This window comes from Rana temporaria, chromosome 12 (genome assembly GCF_905171775.1).
Source record: "Rana temporaria chromosome 12, aRanTem1.1, whole genome shotgun sequence".
Taxonomy (NCBI): Eukaryota; Metazoa; Chordata; class Amphibia; order Anura; family Ranidae; genus Rana; species Rana temporaria.
Window position 1 is genome coordinate 1182376 of NC_053500.1, and position 27841 is coordinate 1210216.

Here is a 27841-nt window from a genome sequence, read left to right on the forward strand (position 1 = left end):
GATATCTGGGGTGTAGAGGGGTCAGAGTGCTGGGGGGATATCTGGGGTGTAGAGGGGTCAGAGTGCTGGGGGGATATCTGGGGTGTAGAGGGGTCAGAGTGCTGGGGGGATATCTGGGGTGTAGAAGGGTCAGAGTGCTGGGGGGATATCTGGGGTGTAGAGGGGTCATGGTGCTGGGGGGGATATCTGGGGGTATAGAGGGGTCAGAGTGCTGGGGGGGATATCTGGGGTGTAGAGGGGTCAGAGTGCTGGGGGGATATCTGGGGTGTAGAGGGGTCAGAGTGCTGGGGGGATATCTGAGATGTAGAGGGGTCAGAGTGCTGGGGGGATATCTGGGGTGTAGAGGGGTCATGGTGCTGGGGGGGCATCATTCTAGCAGAGATATTATATACACAGGACAGGTTGTTATGTATGGAGTATTTCCTTTGCTCATGGAGTTGATGTGAAGCTCCGGCTTGTCTGCCTTCTACCTACTTGATGTGTTTTCCTGCGCCGTGTCCATTGTAGGGGCCCCAGAGCATTGCTTAGCCCAGGGGCCCCATTTCTGTCCTAGTCATGGCTGCACTTTCCTACGTGTGAATGTTGCTCCCCTCCCCCTCCCTCTATTGATTTTCTGGGTGGCTCCGCCTCTGACAAGGAAACGAAACTCTCCGGCAGTATATAAGGGGAGCGTGGGCATTGCTCTGTGGAGTGCCGAGGGAGAGCGAGCAATAGAGGGGAACACGACGTCGCCTCTCCGGAGCCCTCCCGTTCAGGTGCCCTCCCCGCACAGCTACCCTCCCCGTACAGCTGCCCTCCCCGCACAGCTGCCCTCCCCGCACAGCTGCCCTCCCCGTACAGCTGCCCTCCCCGCACAGCTGCCCTCCCTGTACAGTTGCCCTCCCCGCACAGCTGCCCTCCCCGCACAGCTGCCCTCCCCGTACAGCTGCCCTCCCTGTACAGTTGCCCTCCCCGCACAGTTGCCCTCCCCCCCCCCCGCACAGTTGCCCTCCCCGCACAGTTGGCCTCCCCGCACAGTTGGCCTCCCCGCACAGTTGCCCTCCCCGTACAGTTGCCCTCCCCGCACAGTTGCCCTCCCCGCACAGTTGGCCTCCCCGCACAGTTGGCCTCCCCGTACAGTTGCCCTCCCCGTACAGTTGCCCTCCCCGCACAGTTGCCCTCCCCGTTCAGTTGCCCTCCCCGCACAGTTGCCCTCCCCGCACACTTGCCCTCCCCTCACAGTTGCCCTCCCCGTTCAGTTGCCCTCCCCGTACAGTTGCCCTCCCCGTACAGTTGCCCTCCCCGCACAGTTGCCCTCCCCGCACAGTTGCCCTCCCCGCACAGTTGCCCTCCCCGTTCAGTTGCCCTCCCCGTTCAGTTGCCCTCCCCGTACAGTTGCCCTCCCCGTACAGCTGCCCTCCCCGCACAGCTGCCCTCCCCGCACAGCTGCCCTCCCCGCACAGTTGCCCTCCCCGCACAGTTGCCCTCCCCGCACAGTTGCCCTCCCCGCTCAGTTGCCCTCCCCGCACAGTTGCCCTCCCTCTACAGTTGCCCTCCCCGTACAGTTGCCCTCCCCGTACAGTTGCCCTCCCCGCACAGTTGCCCCCCTCGCCATGGCTCAGGCTCTGGATGAGATGGTGGAGGAGCTGACCTGCTCCATCTGTCTGAGTCTCTTCTCCACCCCGGTCACCATCCCCTGCGGTCACAATTTCTGCTCCCAGTGCCTGGAGCTCTGCTGGAAGGATTCTTCTTATACTTGCCCCCAGTGCAGGTTCCCTTTCACCAGCAAGCCCGAGCTGAAGAAGAACACCCTGCTGAGTAACCTGGTGGGCATGACCCAGGCCGCCCAGTTGGAAGTGGGCACCATTGACCAGGGCCAGCCGGAGGTGAAAAGCGATGAAGAGCCCGAGGAAGAGGAGGAAGAGGAGGAGAGGGTCCGGGAGGACACTGTGCTGTGTGACAGTTGTATGAAAAACCCCGCTGCCAAGACCTGCCTCACCTGCATGGCTTCCTTCTGCCAGGACCATCTCCTGCCCCACCTGGAGAGCCCGGCCTTCAGTGACCACCAACTCAGCGAGCCCCTTGGGGACCTGCAGCAGAGGAAATGCCCAGACCACAATAAGCTCATGGACCACTACTGCTGGGAACACGGCCGCTGCATCTGCTGCTACTGTGCCCTAAACCACAAGAAGTGCCAGACCTACACCCTGGAGGAGGGCAAGAAGAAGAAGGAGGTGAGCCCAGCACTGTGTGTGTCGGGTATGGTGCCAGGTGTACACCCTGGAGGGGGGCAAGAAGAAGGAGGTGAGCCCATCACTGTGTGTATGTCGGGTATGGGGCCAGGTGTACACCCTGGAGGAGGGCAAGAAGAAGAAGGAGGTGAGCCCATCACTGTGTGTATGTCGGGTATGGGGCCAGGTGTACACCCTGGAGGGGGGCAAGAAGAAGAAGGAGGTGAGCCCATCACTGTGTGTATGTCGGGTATGGGGCCAGGTGTACACCCTGGAGGGGGGCAAGTAGAGGGAAGATAGGGACATACCCCTGTATGTCGGGTATGGGGCCAGGTGAGGGAAGATATGGACCTATCCCTGTATGTCGGGTTTGGGGCCAGGTGTACACCCTGGAGGGAGGGGCAAGTAGAGGGAAGATATGGACCTATCCCTGTATGTCGGGTTTGGGGCCAGGTGTACACCCTGGAGGGGGGCAAGTAGAGGGAAGATAGGGACATACCCCTGTATGTCGGGTATGGGGCCAGGTGAGGGAAGATATGGACCTATCCCTGTATGTCGGGTTTGGGGCCAGGTGTACACCCTGGAGGGAGGGGCAAGTAGAGGGAAGATATGGACCTATCCCTGTATGTCGGGTTTGGGGCCAGGTGTACACCCCGGAGGGGGGCAAGTAGAGGGACGATATGGACCTATCCCTGTATGTCGGGTATGGGGCCAGGTGTACACCCTGGAGGGGGGCAAGTAGAGGGAAGATATGGACCTATCCCTGTATGTCGGGTACAATGCCAGGTGTACACCCTGGAGGGGGGCAAGTAGAGGGAAGATATGGACCTATCCCTGTATGTCGGGTATGGGGCCAGGTGTACACCCTGGAGGGAGGGGCAAGTAGAGGGAAGATATGGACCTATCCCTGTATGTCGGCTTTGGGGCCAGGTGTACACCCTGGAGGGAGGGGCAAGTAGAGGGAAGATATGGACCTATCCCTGTATGTCGGGTATGGGGCCAGGTGTACACCCCGGAGGGGGGCAAGAAGAGGGAAGCAGGGCTGCCATCAGGGGGGTACAGCCGATACAACAGTAAGGGGCCCGCCTGGGCCCAAAGAAGGCAGGACAGGTGAAGGGGAGCCGTGTTGTAATGAAATGAGTTTGCAGCTTCTGTTGCTCTCTGTCTCATTGAGCTCAGACATCAAGCTCTTTACTGCCACCTCATGTATACAGGTGTGAGAGGGGCTGACGTATACAGGTGTGGGGGGGATGATATATATACAGGTGTGAGGGGGGCTGACATATATACAGGTGTGAGGGGGGCGGACACATATACAGGTGTGTAGGGGGGGCTGACATATATACAGGTGTGAGGGGGGCTGACACATATACAGGTGTGAGGGGGGCTGACATATATACAGGTGTGAGGGGGGCTGACATATATACAGGTGTGTAGGGGGAGGGCTGACATGTATACAGGTGTGAGGGGGGCTGACATATATACAGGTGTGTAGGGGGGGCTGACATATATACAGGTGTGAGGGGGGCTGACATATATACAGGTGTGAGGAGGGGCTGACATATATACAGGTGTGTAGGGGGGGCTGACATATATACAGGTGTGTAGGGGGGGCTGACATATATACAGGTGTGAGGGGGGCTGACATATATACAGGTGTGAGGGGGGGGGCTGACATATATACAGGTGTGAGGGGGGCTGACATATATACAGGTGTGTAGGGGGGGCTGACATATATAAAGGTGTGTAGGGGGAGGGCTGACATATATAAAGGTGTGTAGGGGGGGGGGGCTGACATATATACAGGTGTGAGGGGGCTGACATATATACAGGTGTGAGGGGGGCTGACATATATACAGGTGTGTAGGGGGGGCTGACATATATACAGGTGTGTAGGGGGGGCTGACATATATACAGGTGTGTAGGGGGGGCTGACATATATAAAGGTGTGTAGGGGGAGGGCTGACATATATACAGGTGTGAGGGGGGCTGACATATATACAGGTGTGAGGGGGGGCTGACATATATACAGGTGTGAGGGGGGGGCTGACATATATACAGGTGTGTAGGGGGGGCTGACATATATACAGGTGTGTAGGGGGGGCTGACATATATACAGGTGTGAGGGGGGGCTGACATATATACAGGTGTGTAGGGGGGGCTGACATATATACAGGTGTGTAGGGGGGGCTGACATATATACAGGTGTGAGGGGGGGCTGACATATATACAGGTGTGAGGGGGGGCTGACATATATACAGGTGTGAGGGGGGGGCTGACATATATACAGGTGTGAGGGGGGGCTGACATATATACAGGTGTGTAGGGGGGGCTGACATATATACAGGTGTGTAGGGGGGGCTGACATATATACAGGTGTGTAGGGGGGGCTGACATATATACAGGTGTGAGGGGGGGCTGACATATATACAGGTGTGTAGGGGGGGCTGACATATATACAGGTGTGAGGGGGGGCTGACATATATACAGGTGTGAGGGGGGCTGACATATATACAGGTGTGTAGGGGGGGGGCTGACATATATACAGGTGTGAGGGGGGGCTGACATATATACAGGTGTGAGGGGGGCTGACATATATACAGGTGTGAGGGGGGGCTGACATATATACAGGTGTGAGGGGGGGCTGACATATATACAGGTGTGAGGGGGGGCTGACATATATACAGGTGTGTAGGGGGGGCTGACATATATACAGGTGTGAGGGGGGGCTGACATATATACAGGTGTGAGGGGGGGGCTGACATATATACAGGTGTGAGGGGGGCTGACATATATACAGGTGTGAGGGGGGGCTGACATATATACAGGTGTGTAGGGGGGGGGTGACATATATACAGGTGTGAGGGGGGGGCTGACATATATACAGGTGTGAGGGGGGCTGACATATATACAGGTGTGAGGGGGGGCTGACATATATACAGGTGTGTAGGGGGGGGGTGACATATATACAGGTGTGAGGGGGGGGGCTGACATATATACAGGTGTGTAGGGGGGGCTGACATATATAAAGGTGTGTAGGGGGAGGGCTGACATATATACAGGTGTGAGGGGGGCTGACATATATAAAGGTGTGTAGGGGGAGGGCTGACATATATACAGGTGTGAGGGGGGCTGACATATATACAGGTGTGTAGGGGGGCTGACATATATACAGGTGTGTAGGGGGGGCTGACATATATACAGGTGTGTAGGGGGGGCTGACATATATACAGGTGTGAGGGGGGGCTGACATATATACAGGTGTGTAGGGGGGGGGGTGACATATATACAGGTGTGTAGGGGGGGCTGACATATATACAGGTGTGAGGGGGGCTGACATATATACAGGTGTGTAGGGGGGCTGACATATATACAGGTGTGTAGGGGGGGCTGACATATATACAGGTGTGTAGGGGGGGCTGACATATATACAGGTGTGAGGGGGGGCTGACATATATACAGGTGTGTAGGGGGGGGGGTGACATATATACAGGTGTGTAGGGGGGGCTGACATATATACAGGTGTGAGGGGGGGCTGACATATATACAGGTGTGTAGGGGGGGCTGACATATATACAGGTGTGTGTGGGGGGGGGGGCTGACATATATACAGGTGTGTGTGTGGGGGGGGCTGACACATATACAGGTGTGAGGGGGGGCTGACATATATACAGGTGTGTAGGGGGGGGCTGACATATATACAGGTGTGTGGGGGGGGCTGACATATATACAGGTGTGTGAGGGGGGCTGACATATATACAGGTGTGTAGGGGGGGGCTGACATATATACAGGTGTGTAGGGGGGGCTGACATATATACAGGTGTGTAGGGGGGGGGCTGACATATATACAGGTGTGGGGGGGGCTGACATATATACAGGTGTGTAGGGGGGGGGTGACATATATACAGGTGTGTAGGGGGGGCTGACATATATACAGGTGTGAGGGGGGCTGACATATATACAGGTGTGAGGGGGGCTGACATATATACAGGTGTGAGGGGGGGCTGAGATATATACAGGTGTGTAGGGGGGCTGACATATATACAGGTGTGAGGGGGCTGACATATATACAGGTGTGAGGGGGGCTGACATATATACAGGTGTGTAGGGGGAGGGCTGACATATATACAGGTGTGAGGGGGGCTGACATATATACAGGTGTGAGGGGGGGGCTGACATATATACAGGTGTGTAGGGGGGCTGACATATATACAGGTGTGAGGGGGGCTGACATATATACAGGTGTGAGGGGGGGGCTGACATATATACAGGTGTGTAGGGGGGGCTGACATATATACAGGTGTGTAGGGGGGGCTGACATATATACAGGTGTGTAGGGGGGGCTGACATATATACAGGTGTGTAGGGGGGGCTGACATATATACAGGTGTGTAGGGGGGGCGGACATATATACAGGTGTGTAGGGGGGGCTGACATATATACAGGTGTGAGGGGGGGGCTGACATATATACAGGTGTGAGGGGGGGCTGACATATATACAGGTGTGAGGGGGGCTGACGTATATACAGGTGTGAGGGGGGGGGGTGACATATATACAGGTGTGAGGGGGGACTGACATATATACAGGTGTGAGGGGGGCTGACGTATATACAGGTGTGTGGGGGGCTGACATATATACAGGTGTGAGGGGGGCTGACATATATACAGGTGTGAGGGGGGGGGGGTGACATATATACAGGTGTGAGGGGGGACTGACATATATACAGTTGTGAGGGGGGCTGACGTATATACAGGTGTGTGGGGGGCTGACATATATACAGGTGTGAGGGGGGCTGACATATATACAGGTGTGAGGGGGGCTGACATATATACAGGTGTGTGGGGGGCTGACATATATACAGGTGTGAGGGGGGCTGACGTATATACAGGTGTGTGGGGGGCTGACATATATACAGGTGTGAGGGGGGCTGACATATATACAGGTGTGAGGGGGGCTGACATATATACAGGTGTGTAGGGGGGGGGCTGAGATATATACAGGTGTGAGGGGGGCTGACATATATACAGGTGTGTGGGGGGGCTGACATATATACAGGTGTGAGGGGGACTGACATATATACAGGTGTGTAGGGGGGCTGACATATATACAGGTGTGAGGGGGGCTGACATATATACAGGTGTGTAGGGGGTGGGGCTGACACATACAGGATTGGGGGAGGGGCTGAGTGCGTACAGGTGAGGTGGCCGGTGTGTTGATTTGGTGGGATGGCCCTGGGGAATGTTGGTGGTCAGGCTCAGGGGGGCTGCCCTGGAGGGAAGATCTAGGCCTATCCCTGTATGTCACACATGGTGCCAGGAGGAAGGGGCAGAGAGGCTGAGACTATCCTTGTATATCATAGTGTGTGTGTCACATATGGTGCCAGGCAGGGCCGGGGGGAGGGGGCAGAAGGGACGGCTGCCCTGGGCACAATGGTTTATTGCGGGGATATGGGTGCCCTGACCCAAAGGGAAGGGGGGTGCAGTTTAGTATCTTCGCCCCGGGTACTGGATGGCCTTTGCCAGGCCCAGACGCTGGAGGGGGCAGTATGCGGAGAGGTGGGGGTATTGCCGTAGTCACTTTTGGTGTCCGGCCCACAGGGAAATGCCCCTTTTGTAGGATTTTTGCTGCCACTGAATTTTGTCCCTTTTTTCAGCTTTTTTACACAGACCTGCTGAGAACTTTGAACCAGAAGATGGAAAAAACCAACAACATTGCCGAAGATGTCAACTATGAGCACCGCAAAGTAACGGTGAGTCGATCTTTGGAAGATGTGAGGAGCACTCGGGACCCTCTGTGTCCTTCCATCGGATGGATACCCCCGGTCCGGGTTCCCACCGGACATGCTTCTAGGTCCTAGCCCTAGTCTCTCCTCTAAGGTTACCCCAAGCATGAGGCCACACAGTACCCGGGCCTGGGACCCGCATATACGTTTTATCTCGGGACCCCCTCTGTGTCCTTCCATCGGATGGATACCCCCGGTCCGGGTTCACACCGGACATGCTTCTAGGCCCTAGCCCTAGTCTCTCCTCTAAGGTTACCCCAAGCATGAGGCCACACAGTACCCGGGCCTGGGACCCGCATATACGTTTTATCTCGGGACCCCCTCTGTGTCCTTCCATCGGATGGATTCCCCCGGTCCGGGTTCACACCGGACATGCTTCTAGGTCCTAGCCCTAGTCTCTCCTCTAAGGTTACCCCAAGCATGAGGCCACACAGTACCCGGGCCTGGGACCCGCATATACGTTTTATCTTGGGACCCTCTCTGTGTCCTTCCATCGGATGGATACCCCCGGTCCGGGTTCCCACCGGACATGCTTCGGGATGGGTGGAGGCAGAGAGACGACTGGGCGCCCCCCCCCCGTGATCTGCAGCAATTGGACCCTTTCTTTACTTTCGGGTGGGCAGTGATCTCCTGTGTGACAAGTACATGACAGTTCTCTTCTATATCAATCCGCCGGGCAGGCTGGGACTGTGCTTGTCGCACAGGAGATCAGAGAGTCGGCTTGCCTGGGGAAAGTTTCTTTCCTTGTCTTTCAATGTGACGGCTCCAGCCGGGACATCGCCCTGCGGCGCTCGCGGGTAAAACGGGAAGAAGTTCTGGACAGCCACACTCCAAAAAAGTTTTTACCTTTTTATTCAAAAAATGAAATCCACAATACATGCCACGGAAGAGCCGACGCGTTTCACACCAACAAACAGTGCTAGTCGTAGTAGCTCGCGGGAGTCCGGAAACCCGCAACCAAATGCGGGAGACTCCTGCGGCTTGCGGGACACTCGAGATGTCTGAGATCCTGACACGGGAGCTCCTCAGTCACGTGACCACAGCGCAACAGATCAAAAAAAATTCAGGGGGAGGGGGGGGCATTTTTAGAACCCTTTGCAGTATAGGTGGGAGGAGGGGGGGGGCATTTTTAGAACCCTTTGCAGCATAGGTGGGTGGAGGGGTCGCATTTTTTTAGAACCCTTTGCTGTATAGGTGGGGGGAGGGGGGGGGGGCATTTTTTTAGAACCCTTTGCTGTATAGGTGGGGGGAGGGGCCCTTTGCGCTTGGCTCTCACTTGCACTTTTTGCGCACGCAGGAAAACGCCAAGATGAAGAAGGAGTTGCTGGGCGCGGAGTTTGAGGAAATCGAGGCCCTGGTGGAAGCGGAGCGGGCGAAGGCCATGGCGAAGATCGAGGAGGAGGAGAAGAAACTTCAAAGCAAGTTCGACTTCACCAAGAACGTCCTGAGCAAGAAGAAGAAGGAGTTCGAGTCGCTGAGCAGCAAAGTGGAAGCTCTGCTGCAGGAGCAAGACGACCTTCAGTTCCTGAAGGTAAGAATCTCCTCCCTTATTGTAGGGGGAGGCAACCCGGGGCCCTCCAGCTGTTGCAGAACTACAAGGGGCATTAAATACCAGGATTGCATTACATACAGAGTGCAGAGTTCAGGGGGGGGGTTACATACAGAGTGTAGAGTTCAGGGGGGGGGGTTACATACAGAGTGTAGAGTTCAGGGGGGGGGTTACATACAGAGTGCAGAGTTCAGGGGGGGGGTTACATACAGAGTGCAGAGTTCAGGGGGGGGGGTTACATACAGAGTGCAGAGTTCAGGGGGGGGGGTTACATACAGAGTGCAGGGGGGGGGGGTTACATACAGAGTGCAGAGTTCAGGGGGGGGTTACATACAGAGTGCAGAGTTCAGGGGGGGGTTACATACAGAGTGCAGAGTTCAGGGGGGGTTACATACAGAGTGCAGAGTTCAGGGGGGGTTACACACAGAGTGCAGAGTTCAGGGGGGGTTACATACAGAGTGCAGAGTTCAGGGGGGGGTTACATACAGAGTGCAGAGTTCAGGGGGGGTTACATACAGAGTGCAGAGTTCAGGGGGGGTTACATACAGAGTGCAGAGTTCAGGGGGGGGGGGTTACATACAGAGTGCAGAGTTCAGTGGGGGGGGGTTACATACAGAGTGCAGAGTTCAGGGGGGGTTACATACAAAGTGCAGAGTTCAGGGGGGGTTACATACAGAGTGCAGAGTTCAGGGGGGGTTACATACAAAGTGCAGAGTTCAGGGGGGGGGTTACATACAGAGTGCAGAGTTCAGGGGGGAGGGGTTACATACAGAGTGTAGAGTTGAGGGGGGGTTACATACAGAGTTCAGGGGGGGGGTTACACACAGAGTGTAGAGTTCAGGGGGGGGTTACATACAGAGTGCAGAGTTCAGGGGGGTTACATACAGAGTGCAGAGTTCAGGGGGGTTACATACAGAGTGCAGGGTTCAGGGGTGGGTTACATACAGAGTGCAGAGTTCAGGGGGGGGTTACATACAGAGTGCAGAGTTCAGGGGGGTTACATACAGAGTGCAGGGTTCAGGGGGGGGGGGTTACATACAGAGTGCAGAGTTCAGGGGGGTTACATACAGAGTGCAGAGTTCAGGGGGGGGGTTACATACAGAGTGCAGGGGGGGGGGTTACATACAGAGTGCAGAGTTCAGGGGTGGGGTTACACACAGAGTGCAGGGTTCAGGGGGGTGGGGTTACACACAGAGTGCAGGGTTCAGGGGGGGGGGGGTTACATACAGAGTGCAGAGTTCAGGGGGGTTACATACAGAGTGCAGAGTTCAGGGGTGGGGTTACACACAGAGTGCAGAGTTCAGGGGGGGGGGGTTACATACAGAGTGCAGAGTTCAGGGGGGTTACATACAGAGTGCAGAGTTCAGGGGGGGGGTTACACACAGAGTGCAGAGTTCAGGGGGGGGGTTACATACAGAGTGCAGAGTTCAGGGGGGGGGTTACACACAGAGTGCAGAGTTCAGGGGGGTTACATACAGAGTGCAGGGGGGGGGGGTTAGATGCAGAGTTCATGGGGGTTACGGAGAGCTGTCACTTGTAAACACAAAAACTGGACTTCTGTGTTTACAAGTGATTGTGGTGGAACGGAGTTCTGTCGGGGGGAGAGCCCCGCCTGTAGGGAAAGTGGTTGTCCAGGGTTACACCCCCTTTAAGCACCTTCATGGTTGTAAAGGAAACATCCAGCAGTGAAAGTTGCTCCGCGTGGGCGGGGACTTGGCTGCAGAGATCTGATTACTTGGGAGATATAAGAGGCCAGCGAGGGATTTAATAGCCCCGCCCCCACACTCTGTTGGGTGAGGGGAACCCCTATAATGTTTTCTCTCTATGGCAGAGGGCCACAAAACTCAAAGACACGCTTTCCAAGGACCCCTTCAAGCCGAAGATCGCTTTCGATGAGAAGCTTCTGCAACAAATCTATAACAACGCCAAATCCCTCAAAAAGATCGTCAAATCCAAGATCGCCAACCCAGGTACGGGGCCACTACGGGGACTACAAGACCAGGGGCCACTACGGGGACTACAAGACCAGGGGCCACTACGGGGACTACAAGACCAGGGGCCACTACGGGGACTACAAGACCAGGGGCCACTACGGGGACTACAAGACCAGGGGCCACTACGGGGACTACAAGACCACTACGGGGACTACAAGACCAGGGGCCACTACGGGGACTACAAGACCAGGGGCCACTACGGGGACTACAAGACCAGGGGCCACTACAGGGACCACAAGACCAGGGGCCACTACGGGGACTACAAGACCAGGGGCCACTACAAGACCAGGGGCCACTACGGGGACTACAAGACCAGGGGCCACTATGGGGACTACAAGACCAGGGGCCACTACAGGGACCACAAGACCAGGGGCCACTACGGGGACTACAAGACCAGGGGCCACTACAAGACCAGGGGCCACTACGGGGACTACAAGACCAGGGGCCACTACAAGACCAGGGGCCACTACAAGACCAGGGGCCACTACAGGGACTACAAGACCAGGGGCCACTACGGGGACTACAAGACCAGGGGCCACTACAAGACCAGGGGCCACTACAGGGACTACAAGACCAGGGGCCACTACGGGGACTACAAGACCAGGGGCCACTACGGGGACTACAAGACCAGGGGCCACTACAAGACCAGGGGCCACTACAGGGACTACAAGACCAGGGGCCACTACGGGGACTACAAGACCAGGGGCCACTACAAGACCAGGGGCCACTACAGGGACTACAAGACCAGGGGCCACTATGGGGACTACAAGACCAGGGGCCACTACGGGGACTACAAGACCAGGGGCCACTACGGGGACTACAAGACCAGGGGCCACTACGGGGACTACAAGACCAGGGGCCACTACAAGACCAGGGGCCACTACAAGACCAGGGGCCACTACAGGGACTACAAGACCAGGGGCCACTACGGGGACTACAAGACCAGGGGCCACTACAAGACCAGGGGCCACTACAAGACCAGGGGCCACTACAGGGACTACAAGACCAGGGGCCACTACGGGGACTACAAGACCAGGGGCCACTACAAGACCAGGGGCCACTACAAGACCAGGGGCCACTACAGGGACTACAAGACCAGGGGCCACTACGGGGACTACAAGACCAGGGGCCACTACAAGACCAGGGGCCACTACAGGGACTACAAGACCAGGGGCCACTACGGGGACTACAAGACCAGGGGCCACTACGGGGACTACAAGACCTTGGGGGCCACTAAGGGGGCTACAAGACCAGGGGCCACTACGGGGACTACAAGACCAGGGGCCACTACGGGGACTACAAGACCAGGGGCCACTACGGGGACTACAAGACCAGGGGCCACTACAAGACCAGGGGCCACTACAGGGACTACAAGACCAGGGGCCACTACGGGGACTACAAGACCAGGGGCCACTACAAGACCAGGGGCCACTACAGGGACTACAAGACCAGGGGCCACTACGGGGACTACAAGACCAGGGGCCACTACGGGGACTACAAGACCTTGGGGGCCACTAAGGGGGCTACAAGACCAGGGGCCACTACGGGGACTACAAGACCAGGGGCCACTACGGGGACTACAAGACCAGGGGCCACTACGGGGACTACAAGACCAGGGGCCACTACGGGGACTACAAGACCTTGGGGGCCACTACGGGGACTACAAGACCAGGGGCCACTACGGGGACTACAAGACCTTGGGGGCCACTACGGGGACTACAAGACCAGGGGCCACTACGGGGACTACAAGACCAGGGGCCACAAGACCAGGGGCCACTACGGGGACTACAAGACCAGGGGCCACTACGGGGACTACAAGACCAGGGGCCACTACGGGGACTACAAGACCAGGGGCCACTACGGGGACTACAAGACCAGGGGCCACTACGGGGACTACAAGACCAGGGGCCACTACGGGGACTACAAGACCAGGGGCCACTACGGGGACTACAAGACCAGGGGCCACTACGGGGACTACAAGACCTTGGGGGCCACTAAGGGGGCTACAAGACCAGGGGCCACTACGGGGACTACAAGACCAGGGGCCACTACAAGACCAGGGGCCACTACAGGGACTACAAGACCAGGGGCACTACGGGGACCACAAGACCAGGGGCCACTACGGGGACCACAAGACCAGGGGCCACTACGGGGACTACAAGACCAGGGGGCCACTACGGGGACTACAAGACCAGGGGCCACTACAAGACCAGGGGCCACTACGGGGACTACAAGACCAGGGGCCACTACGGGGACTACAAGACCAGGGGCCACTACGGGGACTACAAGACCAGGGGGCCACTACGGGGACTACAAGACCAGGGGCCACTACGGGGACTACAAGACCAGGGGGGCCACTACGGGGACTACAAGACCAGGGGCCACTCCGGGGGCTACAAGACCAGGGGCCACTACAAGACCAGGGGCCACTACAGGGACTACAAGACCAGGGGCCACTACAAGACCAGGGGCCACTACAGGGACTACAAGACCAGGGGCCACTACGGGGACTACAAGACCAGGGGCCACTACGGGGACTACAAGACCAGGGGCCACTACGGGGACTACAAGACCAGGGGGCCACTACGGGGACTACAAGACCAGGGGCCACTACGGGGACTACAAGACCAGGGGCCACTACGGGGACTACAAGACCAGGGGGCCACTACGGGGACTACAAGACCAGGGGCCACTACGGGGACTACAAGACCAGGGGCCACTACGGGGACTACAAGACCTTGAGGGCCCCCAGAGGACGTGATTTCAGCACCGCATGGCTCAGAGGGAAACGCGGCTGTTGTGTGAGGGAGGAGCCACCTGCAGCATAAAGAGCTACAACACCCCCCCTCCCCCGAGAATGTCCCCAGGAGGATGTCAGGTCCTGGGGGCGTGGCTACACATTTCAAGGCGGTAACGCCTCTTTCTTAGGCCTGTCACAGTTTTGAGAAAAGGGTGTTACCTTCTCGAAACGCGTAGCCACGCCCCCGGAATCTGCGGAGGAGCCGGTATGACTAGCGGCCGTCATACGGACTTGTGACCCGCGTTTCGCTCTTCTCAGCTGCTGGCGGATTGTTTTGCGCCATAAACTTCTTATTTTACTATCTGTGGTGCAGAGCGTCCTATAATACGGGTCACTGACCACGCCCACCTAACCCCGCCTCTTCCTTCCACACAGAGGAACCTCCGGAACAGAGACCACCCAGGACGCCGGAGCCGGGGCCCAAGCCGGAGACAGGTAGGGACACTGTAATGGAATGATACGGGGGGAGGGGTCACAGGATACTCTGCTCTCCCATAGGAGGGATTATTGTATTCTTCTAATCGTCATTCCTCCCCCGATGACTCCTCCCCCGATGACTCCTCCCCCATGACTCCTCCCCCATGACTCCTCCCCCGATGATTTCCTCCCCCCGATGATTCCTCCCCCGATGATTCCTCCCCCCGATGATTCCTCCTCCTCCGATGATTCCTTCCCCAATGATTCCTCCCCCCGATGACTCCTCCCCCCGATGACTCCTCCCCCGATGATTTCCTCCCCCCGATGATTCCTCCTTCCCGATGATTCCTCCTCCCCCGATGATTCCTCCCCCCGATGATTCCTCCCCCCCGACCGGTGATTCCTCCCCCCGATTATTCCTCCCCGATGACTCCTCCCCGGTGACTCCTCCCCCGATGATTCCTCCCCCCGATGATTCCTCCCCCCGAGGATTCCTCCCCCGATGACTCCTCCCCGGGGACTCCTCCCTCGATGATTCCTCCTCCCTCGATGATTCCTCCTCCCTCGATGATTCCTCCCCCCGATGATTCCTCCCCCCGACCGATGATTCCTCCCCGATGACTCCTCCCCGGTGACTCCTCCCCCGATGATTCCTCCCCCCGATGATTCCTCCCCCCCCGAGGATTCCTCCCCCGATGATTCCTCCCCCCCAAGGATTCCTCCCCCGATGATTCCTCCTCCCCCGATGATTCCTCCTCCCCCCGATGATTTCTCCTCTGATGATTCCTCCTCCCCCGATGATTCCTCCTCCCTCGATGATTCCTCCTCCCTCGATGATTCCTCCTCCCTCGATGATTCCTCCTCCCTCGATGATTCCTCCTCCCTCGATGATTCCTCCCCCCGACCGGTGATTCCTCCCCCCGATGACTCCTCCCCCGATGACTCCTCCCCCGATGATTCCTCCCCCCGATGATTCCTCCCCCCGATGATTCCTCCCCCCCGAGGATTCCTCCCCCGATGATTCCTCCTCCCTCGATGATTCCTCCTCCCTCGATGATTCCTCCTCCCTCGATGATTCCTCCTCCCTCGATGATTCCTCCTCCCTCAATGATTCCTCCCCCCGATGATTCCTCCCCCCGACGGGTGATTCCTCCCCCCGATGATTCCTCCCCGATGACTCCTCCCCCGATGATTCCTCCTCCCTCGATGATTCCTCCTCCCTCAATGATTCCTCCCCCCGATGATTCCTCCCCCCGACCGGTGATTCCTCCCCCCGACCGGTGATTCCTCCCCCCGATGGTTCCTCCCCGATGACTCCTCCCCGATGACTACTCCCCGGTGACTCCTCCCCCGATGACTCCTCCCCCCGGTGACTCCTCCCCCGATGACTCCTCCCCCCGATGATTCCTCCCCCCCGATGATTCCTCCCCCCCGATGATTCCTCCCCCCCGATGATTCCTCCCCCCCGATGATTCCTCCCCCCCGATGATTCCTCCCCCGATGATTCCTCCTCCCCCGATGATTCCTCCTCCCCCGATGATTCCTCCTCCCTCGATGATTCCTCCTCCCTCGATGATTCCTCCTCCCTCGATGATTCCTCCCCCCGATGATTCCTCCCCCCGACCGGTGATTCCTCCCCCCGATGATTCCTCCCCGATGACTCCTCCCCGGTGACTCCTCCCCCGATGATTCCTCCCCCCGATGATTCCTCCCCCCCGAGGATTCCTCCCTCGATGATTCCTCCCCCCGATGATTCCTCCTCCCTCGATGATTCCTCCCCCCGATGATTCCTCCTCCCTCGATGATTCCTCCTCCCTCAATGATTCCTCCCCCCGATGATTCCTCCTCCCGATGACTCCTCCCCGGTGACTCCTCCCCCGGTGACTCCTCCCCCGATGATTCCTCCTCCCCCGATGATTCCTCCCCCCGATGATTTCTCCCCCGATGATTCCTCCTCCCGATGATTCCTCCTCCCCCGATGATTCCTCCTCCCCCGATGATTCCTCCTCCCCCGATGATTCCTCCTCCCCCGATGATTCCTCCTCCTCCCGATGATTCCTCCTCCCGATGATTCCTCCTCCTCCCGATGATTCCTCCTCCCCCGATGATTCCTCCTCCCCCGATGATTCCTCCTCCCGATGATTCCTCCTCCGGTGATTCCTCCCCCCGATGATCCCTCCCCCGATGATCCCTCCCCCGATGATCCCTCCCCCGATGATTCCTCCTCCCGATGATTCCTCCTCCGGTGATTCCTCCCCCCGATGATCCCTCCCCCGATGATCCCTCCCCCGATGATTTCCTCCCTCCGATGATCCCTCCCCCGATGATTCCTCCCCCGATGATTCCTCCCCCGATGATTCCTCCCTCGATGATTCCTCCCCCGATGATTCCTCCCCCGATGATTCCTCCCCCGATGATCCCTCCCCCGATGATCCCTCCCCCCGATGATTTCCTCCCCTGATGATTTCCTCCCCCGATGATTCCTCCCCTCCCCCGGTGATTCCTCCCCTGGTGATTTCTCCCCCGGTGATTCCTCCCCTCCCCCGATGATCCCTCCCCCGATGATCCCTCCCTCCGATGATCCCTCCCTCCGATGATTCCTCCCTCCGATGATTCCTCCCCCCGATGATTCCTCCCTCCGATGATTTCCTCCCCCGGCGATTCCTTCTCCGATGATCCGATGACTCCTCCCCCCGATGACTCCTCCCCCGATGATTCCTCCCCTGATGACTCCTCCCCCCGATGATTCCTCCCCCGATGACTCCTCCCCCCGATGATTCCTCCCCCGATGATTCCTCCTCCCCCGATGATTCCTCCTCCCCCCGGTGATTCCTCCCCCGATGATTCCTCCTCCCCCGATGATTCCTCCTCCCCCGATGATTCCTCCTCCCCCGATGATTCCTCCCCCCGATGATTCCTCCTCCCCCGATGATTCCTCCTCCCCCGATGATTCCTCCTCCGATGATTCCTCCTCCCCCGATGATTCCTCCTCCGATGATTCCTCCCCCGATGATTCCTCCTCCCCCGATGATTCCTCCTCCGATGATTCCTCCTCCCCCGATGATTCCTCCTCCCCCCGGTGATTCCTCCTCCCCCCGGTGATTCCTCCTCCCCCGGTGATTCCTCCTCCCCCGATGATTCCTCCTCCCCCGATGATTCCTCCTCCCCCGATGATTCCTCCTCCCCCGATGATTTCTCCTCCGGTGATTCCTCCCCCGATGATTCCTCCTCCCCCGATGATTCCTCCTCCGATGATTCCTCCCCCCGATGACTCCTCCCCCTCGATGATTCCTCCCCCCGATGACTCCTCCCCCGATGATTCCTCCCCCCGATGACTCCTCCCCCGATGATTCCTCCCCCGACCGGTGATTCCTCCCCCGATGATTCCTCCCCCGATGATTCCTCCCCCCGATGACTCCTCCCCCGATGATTCCTCCTCCCCCGATGATTCCTCCCCTCCCCCGATGATTCCTCCCCCGATGACTCCTCCCCCCGATGATTCCTCCTCCCTCCGATGATTCCTCTCCCCGATGACTCCTCCCCCCGATGATTCCTCCTCTCACCCTTCATAGGATCTCTTAGTTTTATCCATACACATCGGAGCGTCTCAGAAGACTGATGATGTAATCCCGGTCACAGCCTTCAGGGGGCGCTGTGGAGCCTTTACACCCAATAGGGAACAGACCGGCATCACTTTATAACTCCTCCTCTTCTCTCCATACAGAGGAGTCCAATGAATGGAAACCCTCCCCCCAGAAGTCTGAGGACGGCAATGAGAAGCCGCACAAGAAGAGTGAGTGTCAATCTGCTGGGAGCGCAAACAGTGAGATCTCCCTTCCCGCTCTAAATGGATAAGGGGTATTAAAGCCCCTCCTAAAGATATAAAAAGTGTGTGGGGAGCGTTGGGGGACTTAAAGGAGCGAGGTTAAATAAATTTTGAGCCAAGCGCAGGGGTCAGGAGTACATAACTCAGAGCGCAGGGGTCAGGAGTATATAACTCCCAAAGCGCAGGGGTCAGGAGTGTATAATGCACAGAGCACAGGGGTCAGGATTATGTTGTGTGCCAGGATCAGGAGTATGTATTGCACACAGTGCAGGGGTCAGGAGTATATAACTCAGAGCGCAGGGACCAGGAGCATGTATCGCGCCGAGCGCAGGGGCCAGGAGTGTGTAATGCACAAAGTGTAGATTTCAAGCATTTATAAAAGCACAGAGTGTAGGGGTCAGGAGTATGTAACACGCAGGGATCAGGAGTATGTAACACGCAGGGTCAGGAGTATGTAATGCACAGAATGCAGGGGTCAGGAGTATGTAATGTACAAAGTGCAGGGGTCAGGAGTAAAAAAAACACAGCGAGCAGAGGTCAGCAGTAAGTAACGCACAAAGCACAGGGGTCAGAAGTATATAACGTTCAGAGAGCAGGCAAAGGGATGAAGTAATGGATGGAATTCAGAGGTCAGGAGTAAGTAGCACATGAAGTGCCTCCCACCCCCATGGCAAAACCACCTGTACGTTGCATTCTTCTGACCCCTGCGCGCTGTACGTTGCATTCTTCTGACCCCTGCGCGCTGTACGTTGCATTCTTCTGACCCCTGCGCGCTGTACGTTGCATTCTTCTGACCCCTGCGCGCTGTACGTTGCATTCTTCTGACCCCTGCGCGCTGTACGTTGCATTCTTCTGACCCCTGCGCGCTGTGCGTTGCATACTCCTGACCCCTGCGCGCTGTGCGTTACGTACTCCTGACCCCTGCGCGCTGTACGTTGCATTCTTCTGACCCCTGCACGCTGTACGTTGCATACTCCTGACCCCTGCGCGCTGTACGTTGCATACTCCTGACCCCTGCGCGCTGTACGTTGCATTCTTCTGACCCCTGCACGCTGTACGTTGCATACTCCTGACCCCTGCACGCTGTACGTTGCATACTCCTGACCCCTGCGCGCTGTGCGTTGCATACTCCTGACCCCTGCGCGCTGTGCGTTGCATACTCCTGACCCCTGCGCGCTGTGCGTTACGTACTCCTGATGCCTGAAATCCTCATCCCAGAGATAAATATTGACCAGATGGTCTCATCCTAAGCTAGTTGTAGCGTCATCTACCTTTCTCCCTTCTGATTGGCTGGGACTTCTCTGATTGTGGGTTGTACAAGGGGCGTCGGTCTCGCTCTAACCCACCTAACCTCTGCCTCTCCCGTCCATACAGAGGAGCCGCTGGAACAGAGACCGCCCAGGATGCCGTCGCCGGGACTCTTACCGCAGCCAGGTATACGGGGGAGGGGTCACAGTATACGGGGGGAGGGGTCACAGTATACTGGGGGGAGGGGTCACAGTATACTGGGGGGGAGGGGTCACAGTATACTGGGGGGAGGGGTCACAGTATACTGGGGGGAGGGGTCACAGTATACTGGGGGGAGGGGTCACAGTATACTGGGGGGAGGGGTCACAGTATACTGGGGGGAGGGGTCACAGTATACTGGGGGGGGGGGTCACAGTATACTGGGGGGGGGGGTCACAGTATACTGGGGGGAGGGGTCACAGTATACTGGGGGGAGGGGTCACAGTATACTGGGGGGGGTCACAGTATACTGGGGGGAGGGGTCACAGTATACTGGCGGGAGGGGTCACAGTATACTGGGGGGAGGGGGTCACAGTATACAAGGGGGGGAGGGGTCACAGTATACTAGGGGGGAGGGGTCACCGTATACTAGGGGGGGGGGTCACAGTATACTGGGGGGAGGGGTCACAGTATACTGGGGGGAGGGGTCACAGTATACTGGGGGGAGGGGTCACAGTATACTGGGGGGAGGGGTCACAGTATACTGGCGGGAGGGGTCACAGTATACAAGGGGGGGAGGGGTCACAGTATACTAGGGGGGAGGGGTCACCGTATACTAGGGGGGGAGGGGTCACAGTATACTGGGGGAGGGGTCACAGTATACTAGGGGGAGGGGTCACAGTATACTGGGGGGGAGGGGTCACAGTATACTAGGGGGAGGGGTCACAGTATACTGGGGGGAGGGGTCACAGTATACTGGGGGGAGGGGTCACAGTATACTGGGGGGGAGGGGTCACAGTATACTGGGGGGAGGGGTCACAGTATACTAGGGGGAGGGGTCACAGTATACTGGGGGGGAGGGGTCACAGTATACTGGGGGGAGGGGTCACAGTATACTAGGGGGAGGGGTCACAGTATACTGGGGGGAGGGGTCACAGTATACTGGGGGGAGGGGTCACAGTATACTGGGGGGGAGGGGTCACAGTATACTGGGGGGGAGGGGTCACAGTATACTGGGGGGAGGGGTCACAGTATACTGGGGGGAGGGGTCACAGTATACTGGGGGGGAGGGGTCACAGTATACTGGGGGGAGGGGTCACAGTATACTGGGGGGAGGGGTCACAGTATACTAGGGGGAGGGGTCACAGTATACTGGGGGGAGGGGTCACAGTATACTGGGGGGAGGGGTCACAGTATACTGGGGGAGGGGTCACAGTATACTGGGGGGGGAGGGGTCACAGTATACTGGGGGAGGTTCTGAGAATCGGTGACTCCTCCCCCTGTAATCAGATCTCTCACCTTTTATAGGATTCGGTATTTTTATGCACAACGCTTGTCCTTCTCCCCCACTCTTCGGAGCTCCTCCCCCGCACTTCGGAGCTCCTCCCCCGCACTTCGGAGCGCCTCACACGGCAGGTAATGTAATCCCGGTCACAGCCTGCAGGGGGCGATGTGGATCCGGCATCACTTTATAACCTCTCCCCTTCCTTTCTCTCCATACAGGGGACTTCCATAAATGGAGACCTCCTTTCACCCCAAAACCCTTCGAGGACACCAAAAAAAAGCTGCACAAGAAGAGTAAGTGTCAATATTGGGGCGCATGGGTAAGGGGGAATATCTCAGAGTGCAGGGGTCAGGAGTGTGTAATGTACAGAGTACAGGAGTGTGTAATGTAGAGAGTGCAGGGGTCAGGAGTGTGTAATGTACAGAGTACAGGGGTCAGGGGTGTGTAATGTACAGAGTACAGGGGTCAGGAGTGTGTAATGTACAGAGTACAGGGGACAGGAGTGTGTAATGTACAGAGTACAGGGGTCAGGAGTGTGTAATGTACAGAGTACAGGGGTCAGGGGTGTGTAATGTACAGAGTACAGGGGTCAGGGGTGTGTAATGTACAGAGTGCAGGGGTCAGGAGTGTGTAATGTACAGGGGTCAGGAGTGTGTAATGTACAGAGTGCAGGGGACAGGAGTGTGTGATGTACAGAGTACAGGGCTCAGGAGTGTGTAATGTACAGAGGTCAGGAGTGTGTAATGTACAGAGTACAGGGGTCAGGAGTGTGTAATGTACAGAGTACAGGGGTCAGGAGTGTGTGATGTACAGGGGTCAGGAGTGTGTAATGTACAGAGTGCAGGGGACAGGAGTGTGTGATGTACAGAGTACAGGGCTCAGGAGTGTGTAATGTACAGAGTACAGGGGTTAGGAGTGTGTAATGTACAGAGTACAGGGGTCAGGAGTGTGTAATGTACAGAGTGCAGGGGACAGGAGTGTGTGATGTACAGAGTACAGGGCTCAGGAGTGTGTAATGTACAGAGTGCAGGGGTCAGGAGTGTGTAATGTACAGAGTACAGGGGACAGGAGTGTGTAATGTACAGAGTGCAGGGGACAGGAGTGTGTGATGTACAGAGTGCAGGGGTCAGGAGTGTGTAATGTACAGAGTACAGGGGTCAGGAGTGTGTGATGTACAGAGTACAGGGGTCAGGAGTGTGTAATGTACAGAGTACAGGGGTCAGGAGTTTGTAATGTACAGGGGTAAGGAGTGTGTAATGTACAGAGTACAGGGGTCAGGAGTGTGTAATGTACAGGGGTAAGGAGTGTGTAATGTACAGAGTACAGGGGTCAGGAGTGTGTAATGTACAGGGGAGAGGAGTGTGTAATGTACAGAGTACAGGGGTCAGGAGTGTGTAATGTACAGAGTGCAGGGCTCAGGAGTGTGTAATGTACAGAGTACAGGGCTCAGGAGTGTGTAATGTACAGAGTACAGGGGTGTGTGATGTACAGAGTACAGGGGTCAGGAGTGTGTAATGTACAGAGTACAGGGGTCAGGAGTGTGTAATGTACAGAGTACAGGGGTCAGGAGTGTGTAATGTACAGAGTACAGGGGTGTGTGATGTACAGAGTACAGGGGTCAGGAGTGTGTAATGTACAGAGTACAGGGCTCAGGAGTGTGTAATGTACAGAGTACAGGGGTCAGGAGTGTGTAATGTACAGAGTACAGGGGTGTGTGATGTACAGAGTACAGGGGTCAGGAGTGTGTAATGTACAGAGTACAGGGGTCAGGAGTGTGTATTGTACAGAGTACAGGGGTCAGGAGTGTGTAATGTACAGAGTACAGGGGTCAGGGGTGTGTAATGTACAGAGTACAGTGGTCAGGAGTGTGTGATGTACAGAGTGCAGGGGTCAGGAGTGTGTGATGTACAGAGTGCAGGGGTCAGGAGTGTGTAATGTACAGAGTTCAGGGGTCAGGAGTGTGTGATGTACAGAGTGCAGGGGTCAGGAGTGTGTAATGTACAGGGTACAGGGGTCAGGAGTGTGTAATGTACAGAGTGCAGGGGTCAGGAGTGTGTAATGTACAGAGTGCAGGGGTCAGGAGTGTGTAATGTACAGAGGTCAGGAGTGTGTAATGTACAGAGTGCAGGGCTCAGGAGTGTGTGATGTACAGAGTACAGGGGTCAGGGAAAGGACGGCTCCGAGTGAGGATGACCTCCAATGTGAAATGTTTGATTATTGATCAGACACGGGGGGGGGGGCACCTAGGAGGAGACCCCGTATCTGAACCTCCAATCAGTGTTGTCCTTGTTTTCCAGATAAACCGCCGCCTGGAAATGTCCCGCCGACTGCCGCGGGGGCCCACCCCCCTGAAGGTAGGTACAATGGAGGTCCGATGGAAGGACTGAGCCGAGGACATCCGACATTTCCTGGGAGGGGGAAGGGGTGTGGTGTTCCATATAACAGGGAGGAGCAATAATGATCTCATCTGGGGTGGTCCCCCTTCCCCCGCCCCACTGGTAGGGTTGCCACCTGTACGGGATTCACCAACGATGTCCAAGGCCGCCAAATTGTCCGGGTTTGGCTTGAAGAAAAGGTGGCGACCCCGCCCACTGGTGAGCCCAGAATGAAAGCCGGCGATTCCACCAGCTTACCATAGAGCTCACCATAGAGCTCACCATAGAGCTCACCATAGAGCTTACCATAGAGCTCACCATAGAGCTCACCATAGAGCTCACCATAGAGCTTACCATAGAGCTTACCATAGAGCTCTCCATAGAGCTCACCATAGAGCTCTCCATAGAGCTCACCATAGAGCTCACCATAGAGCTCTCCATAGAGCTCACCATAGAGCTTTCCATAGAGCTCACCATAGAGCTTACCATAGAGCTCTCCATAGAGCTCTCCATAGAGCTCACCATAGAGCTTACCATAGAGCTTACCATAGAGCTTACCATAGAGCTCTCCATAGAGCTTACCATAGAGCTCACCATAGAGCTCACCATAGAGCTCACCATAGAGCTTACCATAGAGCTCACCATAGAGCTCACCATAGAGCTTACCATAGAGCTCACCATAGATCTTACCATAGAGCTTACCATAGAGCTCTCCATAGAGCTTACCATAGAGCTTACCATAGAGCTCACCATAGAGCTCACCATAGAGCTCACCATAGAGCTCACCATAGAGCTCTCCATAGATCTTACCATAGAGCTCACCATAGAGCTTACCATAGAGCTCTCCATAGATCTTACCATAGAGCTCACCATAGAGCTTTCCATAGAGCTTACCATAGAGCTCACCAAAGAGCTCGCCATAGAGCTCACCATAACATGGCGCCCGGGCCTCCGACGGTCGTAGAGATGACTGGGGACCATCCGGTCATTTCTCCGGATTCCCGATGGCACGGGAGAGCCCAGAGAAGCACTGGATGGTGGTAGGAGGGGGAGGGGGGCGTCACCTCCCGCCACCTATAAGAACGGGCAAGCGGCGGAACTGGCGATATGATCGTTCTTATGGTGCGCAGGATCGCCAGCAGAAATCGGTGATCTCTGATGCCTGTGGCGGCACCCATCATTCAGATATCCCCGCTGAAATCATACAAGGGATGTGTAGGGTGTGGCAAGATGGCGGCGACGGCATTGAATGTGAGGAGCGTATGCTCGTCATAGTCGATGACGTCACCGGTTCTTTTGAATGGGCGTGTACACAGGGCTTGGCAAGGCTAGCTTGCCGAGAAAACTGATAGTTTTTTTTCTCGCCCGTGTGTACGAGGCTTTACACATAATGAAGATCCTAATGAGACCCCCTTTATGTTCCAGCCAAGCCCCGTAAAGGTCCGCGCCCCGCTGCTGCCGCTGCCGCTGCCCTGCCGGACTCCAGAGAACAGCTCCTGAAATGTAAGTTCCACCCGTCTGTCCCTTGTGTGGTGCGATCTCCCCTCATCTATGACTACTATCACTTGGTCTGTTCCCTCCTCAGATGCCGAGCACTTGTTTGTCGACGCTCGCACCGCGCACAAGAAGATCACCTTGCAGGACAATTTCACCAAGATGGTGGTGAGCGACGTCCCCCTAAACTACCCGGAAGACCCCTCAAGGTTTGTCAGCTGCTCCCAGGTGCTGGGTCAACGTGGCTTCTCTAGCGGCATTCACTACTGGGAGGTGGAGAAGGAGGTGGGGAACTTCAGCGGCTTCGGCGTGGCCTACCAGAGCATCGCGCGCGTCGGAACGGAGAGCCGCCTCGGCCGGAACAAGGTGTCCTGGTGCATCGAGTGGTGCAATGGCACGCTACAGGCGTGGCACGACGACAAGCAGACCGACCTCACCGCCCCCAACACCAACAAATACGGGGTGCTGCTGAACATTGACGACGGCTACGTGGCCTTCTACTGTATCGGCAAAAAATTTAGCCAGATTTACAAGTTTAATGCCCGCTTTACCCACATGGTCTTCCCCGCCTTCTGGATGTTCTCCAGTAAAACCGTCCTGTCTCTGTGCCAGTCCTACCAGCTGTGAGCGGGGAGGGGGAGGAGCTTGTAATCATTGGCGGGGTGGTAATATTATGGGATAGTAATCATTGCAGGTGGATAGTCATGTGACCCGATAGTTAGTCATGTGACCCGATAGTTAGTCATGTGCTCCGGTTGTTGGTCATGTGATCCGATTGTTAGTCATGTGATCCGATTGTTAGTCATGTGCTCCGGTTGTTAGTCATGTGATCCGATTGTTAGTCACGTGACCTGGTTGTTGGTCATGTGATCCGATTTGTTAGTCATGTGACCCGATAGTTAGTCATGTGACCCGATAGTTAGTCATGTGCTCCGATTGTTAGTCACGTGATCCAATTGTTAGTCATGTGACCCGATAGTTAGTCATGTGCTCCGATTGTTAGTCATGTGATCCGGTTGTTGGTCACGTGATCCAATTTTTAGTCATGTGATCCGATTGTTGGTCACGTGATCCGATTGTTGGTCACGTGATCCGATTGTTGGTCACGTGATCCGGTTGTTGGTCACGTGATCCGGTTGTTGGTCACGTGATCCGATTGTTAGTCATGTGATCCGATTGTTAGTCATGTGATCCGATTTGTTATCTCTTACCGGGGATAAAGAAATTCTAAAATGAGGCAGATTTCATGTAAAGGAGGCCAAAGCCATTGTTTTCTCGTTTTTGGTGAAAGTACGGGAGGGTTGAGACCTGTTAGGTTTTGTTTTTTCATTCTCTATCCTGTGAGAGAGATTTCCATCTACTTCCTGTCCCAGATACCCAGCAGGAAGTAAGGGGAGGGCTATTTGGTGTGAGAGGATATCCCCTCATAGACAGTTGTCACATTGGAGGATCTTCCCTCTGTTCCTCTTCTGGTGACAACACAAAACCGTTGGATTTCCCATGACTTTCTGGGTTGGGACCCCATTTGTTTTTTATTCTCTGTCCTAGGAGTGAGATTTTCATCTACTTCCTGTCCCAGATACCCAGCAGGAAGGAAGGTGAGGGCTATTTGGTGTGAGAGGATATCCCCTCATAGACAGTTGTCCCGTTGGAGGATCTTCCCTCTGTTCCTCTTCTGGTGACAACACAAAACCGTTGGATTTCCCATGACTATCTGGGTTAGGACCCCATTTGTGTTTTATTCTCTGTCCTAGGAGGGAGATTTCCATCTACTTCCTGTCCCAGATACCCAGCAGGAAGGAAGGGGAGGGTTATTTGGTGTGAGAGGATATCCCCTCATAGACAGTTGTCACATTGGAGGATCTTCTCTCTGTTCCTCTTCTGGTGACAACACAAAACGGTGGGATTTCCATGACTTCCTGTCAATGGCCAACCAGGACAGATAGAGGAGGTGAATCTCACAGGAGAGGGTGAATCTCACACAGACGGCTATAAAAACCTGACAGAGGACCAAACCCTCCCGTACTCCATCCAAGGAAGGTCTTATCTTTACATACGCTGTAATCTGCTTGCATATTTGTATAGATCATTTTTGGGGGGTTTTGTTCTGTAGTTGGTGTCATTCATACAGGGGGCCCCTCATGTCTGCACATTGCGGTGCCTGATATGCATGTTGGATGTTTTAGGCGTGTTTTACATGTGTTACCGCCAGTGATCTCTATATAATCAGCATTTTTCGGGAAACCACATCAAAGACACGGCAAGTTGACTTTTTTCTAACACACCTAAAATGTGCAGATAGAAGGGGCCTCCTACCCCCTGTAGAAGGGGCTGTGCGGTGTATAGGGTGTAGTTGTAGAATATCAGTTGTGATTAATTATCATTATACATGGAATGTCTGCAGACATTCCCACAATGCACTTCTCTGATCTGGGGTTGGCTTTGAGTTCAGGAGAGAATTCAGACAAGAAAATGTTTGATTACTGTGGAGTTTTCTAGAATCTCCTCTGTACTGCAGTTCTCTGTCTCCTCTGTATTGCAGTTCTCTATCTCCTCTGTATTGCAGTTCTCTATCTCCTCTGTACTGCAGTTCTCCATCTCCTCTGTACTGCAGTTCTCCATCTCCTCTGTACTGCAGTTCTCTATCTCCTCTGTACTGCA

At 56.0% G+C, this 27841-nt stretch overlaps 1 protein-coding gene across 1 annotated transcript; it reads left to right on the forward strand.

Annotated features, from left to right (window-relative positions):
- Positions 1 to 1446: 1446 nt before the first annotated feature.
- On the forward strand, positions 1447 to 27841 carry LOC120919353 (E3 ubiquitin/ISG15 ligase TRIM25-like). The gene is made up of 12 exons (XM_040331471.1): positions 1447 to 2213; positions 7866 to 7961; positions 9292 to 9525; positions 11375 to 11513; positions 14713 to 14772; positions 18479 to 18547; positions 19955 to 20014; positions 21335 to 21442; positions 21530 to 21604; positions 23609 to 23665; positions 25112 to 25189; positions 25272 to 27841. The coding sequence occupies exons 1-12, from the start codon at positions 1593 to 1595 to the stop codon at positions 25805 to 25807; spliced, it is 2133 nt and encodes a 710-aa protein (XP_040187405.1). The 5' UTR covers positions 1447 to 1592; the 3' UTR covers positions 25808 to 27841.